The sequence below is a fragment of the Nannospalax galili genome, unplaced genomic scaffold (genome assembly GCF_000622305.1).
Source record: "Nannospalax galili isolate Female #2095 unplaced genomic scaffold, S.galili_v1.0 scaffold206, whole genome shotgun sequence".
Classification (NCBI taxonomy): domain Eukaryota; kingdom Metazoa; phylum Chordata; class Mammalia; order Rodentia; family Spalacidae; genus Nannospalax; species Nannospalax galili.
Genome location: NW_008358101.1, coordinates 6,221,120 through 6,224,829, shown reverse-complemented (window position 1 = coordinate 6,224,829; position 3,710 = coordinate 6,221,120). Strand labels below are relative to the sequence as shown.

General features: G+C 35.1%; 1 protein-coding gene across 1 annotated transcript in view; it reads left to right on the top strand.

Annotated features, from left to right (window-relative positions):
* Col9a1 (collagen type IX alpha 1 chain) overlaps window positions 1-3,710 on the top strand; it is a 94,209-nt gene that overhangs the window by 43,732 nt on the left and 46,767 nt on the right. Inside the window, exon 19 of the mRNA XM_008856332.2 lies at window positions 2,354-2,407. Within this exon, the coding sequence (XP_008854554.1) occupies window positions 2,354-2,407 (54 nt within the window). The remainder of the gene's footprint in view (window positions 1-2,353; window positions 2,408-3,710) is intronic.

The following is a 3,710-nucleotide window of genomic DNA, read 5'->3' as shown; positions in this document are numbered from 1 at the left end:
CTGTCTGTCTCTGTCTCTGTCTCTGTCTCTCTCTCTCTCTCTCTCTCTCTCTCTCTCTCTCTCATCGTACTGGGGACTGAACTCAGGGCTTTGCCATGCCAGACACGTGGCCTACCTTTGAACTATATCACCAACCTAGGAATCTGATTTCCTTTTAGAATATTCTAACATTTTAAAGTATAACAGAGGTTATAAAATAGCAAAAAATCAAAACAATAATTAGAAATTATGAGTAAAGATCCCATTGACAATAAAAACCAAACAGTTAAACTATGTTGAACAAACGTAGGCACTATTTATGACTAATATAAAGAAAAGAACATAGCTTTATTTATACATATTTAAAAGAATTTACTTGTTAGGAGTATACACCAACTTCTAGTATAAAAAGATTTAATACAGCTTAATACAACCAAGTGGTATTTTAAAAAATATTTTATTTAATGTGTATGAGTGTATTGCCTGCACATATATGAGTACATCCTTGTCGTGCAATGCCGTGGAGGTCAGAAGAGGGCTTCAGATTCCCCTGGAACTGGAGTTAAGGATGGTTCGTAGCCTCCATGTAGGTGCTGGGAATTGAACCTGGGTCCTTTGCAAGAGCAGTCATTTCTCTTAACCACTAACCCATCTCTCCAGCCCCATCAAGTGGTATTTTTGTGAAGATAGTTCCAATGATTGTTTAAAATTTTTTTTGTGTGTATGACATGCAAGAATATTGTGTGTGTATGTTTATGTGTGTGTATGTGGGTGAAAATAAGTGTGCAGAAGAGGATGCTGGGTGTCCTACTGTATCTCTCCCTTATTCCCTTGAGACAGGATCTCTCACTGAACCTGTAGGCTGGTGTCCACCAAGCCCCAGAGATCCTCCTGTCTCTGCTCCTTATAGCACTGGGGTTATAGGCACATGTGCAGGCTACAGCAGCTTTTTGATGTGGGTTCTGGGGATCCTAACTCAGGCCTTCATACTTACCCAGCAAGTACTCTTACCCCTGAGCCATCTCTTCATCTCTGACCAATGATTCTTAAGTTCATCTGGGAGAGTAAACACTTAGGGAAATATGAAAATAACAATATCTTTAAATGAAATATGAAGATAGAAAAATTCCTCCTACCAGAGATAAAGATGTTTTATAAAACTTCAGTAACTGAAATTTATGTTATTGGTGACCTTACAGAGGATTTGAAGAACTGGGGAACCAGTGTGAATTTTCCAGTCTATGTGGATAGTGTCTGCTATTCAACAAATGATGCTGAATAAGTGTCTAGTTATCACACCAAAGATACTTTACCTTATATTTGATATAAAAAATAAATTACTGATAAAAATTTCTGTGTCCAAAATTAAATTATTGGGGCTAGAGTGATGGCTCAACAGTTAAGAGCACTGATTACTATTGTAGAGGCTCCAGGCTTAGTTCCCAGCGCTCACATGGTGGCTAACAGTTGTCCTTAACTCCAGTTCCAGGGAATCTGATGCCCTCTCTGGTCTCTGTGGGCATTGCATGACATGGGTGTACTGACACACATGCATGTAAAACACCTATACACATAAAATAAAAATACATAAATCAAAAAATAAAACTCCTTGAAAAGAAATTAAACTATGGAATTACTCAAAGAAAATATAGATGAACCATATTTTTGAGGGTAAAAGGGAACTTTTCTTTGAATGATGTCATAGATATAACAAATGAAAGAATTGATTTGAATGTATTAACATTGTACATGCATGTAAAACACCTATACACATAAAATAAAAATACATAAATCAAAAAATAAAACTCCTTGAAAAGAAATTAAACTATGGAATTACTCAAAGAAAATATAGATGAACCATATTTTTGAGGGTAAAAGGGAACTTTTCTTTGAATGATGTCATAGATATAACAAATGAAAGAATTGATTTGAATGTATTAACATTGTATTTGTCATAAAATTATAATAAAAGACAAAATAATTTTAAAAGGATATGCCTTATGGAAAAGTTTGCATCATATAGTTATGCTTTCCTAACACCTTCCAAGACACATACTTGGAATGAAAGTACATACACACATTTTTCTCTCTTTTCTTCTCTTTCTTCCTCCCTTAAAAACTTCTTGAAAGAACAGCACCAAAAACATTATTAGTATTTATGGTTGAAGAGTAGGATTAAGGTGATTATTTATATATTTATCTATATTTCTGAATATTATACAATTAATATGGACTACTAATATAATTTAATAGAACATAGCAGAATAATTCAAGGAATGTCAAATGAGCTTAAATTTTACTGAGCTAAACTCAGCCTATTTTTATATTCATTTGCTCAAATAACATTTACTGTGAATTTCTATTGTTTTTTTAGGGTGAAGAAGGCGATCAAGGAGAGCTAGGAGAAGTTGGAGCTCAAGGACCTCCAGTAAAGTATTTTAAAAAAATATTTGTTTAGGATTTGAAGCTCTTTTTAATGACTTGAAATATCTTCTCTTTAGTCTTTGGATGAATACCATTGCATCATATTAACTCGATATTCTCTATGTTCCCATCGAGCCAGCGTTAAGCAATCACCACTTTTCCAAAAGAAGAAAGGGTCTCCACTGTACCTTCAAATGCTTTTCTTTTACAGAAAATGTCTATGTATAATTATGTGCAGATTCCAGACCCTCCTAACCTGAAAACAAACTGTGAGCCCAAGACTTGGCAATACAACTCTGTACCATCAGTGCTATCTCACAATACAATGAGAACGTCTTGTATCCCCTGAACACACGGGATTAACATAGCCCATTCCAGCAAGTAATCATTATAATCAGAACATCCTTAGTGCCTCATAAACATGTCTTTTAATAAGTAGTACCATGATTGATGCAATATTACTTAACATAGTTGAACATGAGCATACTTCAATTTAAAAGTTCTTTAGATTAGAAATGATGTTATTTTTTTGTACCACATGAAAGTGCAATTCTTACTCTTTCCCTTGTCTAAATTATGGAAATAATAATTGTAGAAAATTTATTGAACATTGAAGCTTGTCAAAGTATAACCTATGGAACAGGCAAGCTCAGGACTACCACTGACAAGCCAGAGAAGACAAGCACAGGGCTATGTTTACCTATACTGTACTTCTGAAGACCAGCCTTTAGTTTATTATTTGTTTATTTACTTATTTATTTATTTAATGAAGGCTGGGAGCAGTCATACACACCTTTAAAAATTTTTATTTATTTATTATTTTATTTTTTTAAAAATTTTATGTGTATGAGTGCATTACCTGCATGTAACTGCACCCCTGTCATGTAGTGCCCACGGAAGTCAGAAGAGGGCATTGGATCCCCTGGAACTGGAATTACAGATGGTTGTTATCTGCCATGTGGGTGCTGGCAATCAAACCCGGGTCCTCTGGCAGTGCTTTTAACTTCTGAGCTATCTCTCTAGCCCTTAGGACCAGCCTTTAAAAAGGGTCATGGAGCTGTGAAGATTAGTGTTCATCTAGAGTTTGAGGGAAATCAAGCTAAAGGAAATGACTAAGAGAATACAGAAGAAATGTTTTCTTCTTTTTCTGGGTCATATGAGACCTTTAAGGGGACTCTGTGGAGGCCAGATAATTTGCTCTAAAGAGTTGCCTTCCCTGGAAATTTGACAGGAGGCATTAAAAAGCTGAAATCTTAATTTATGACTGGGAGATAGTGCCAAACAGTAGCGTGCATATCCTTTTTTAA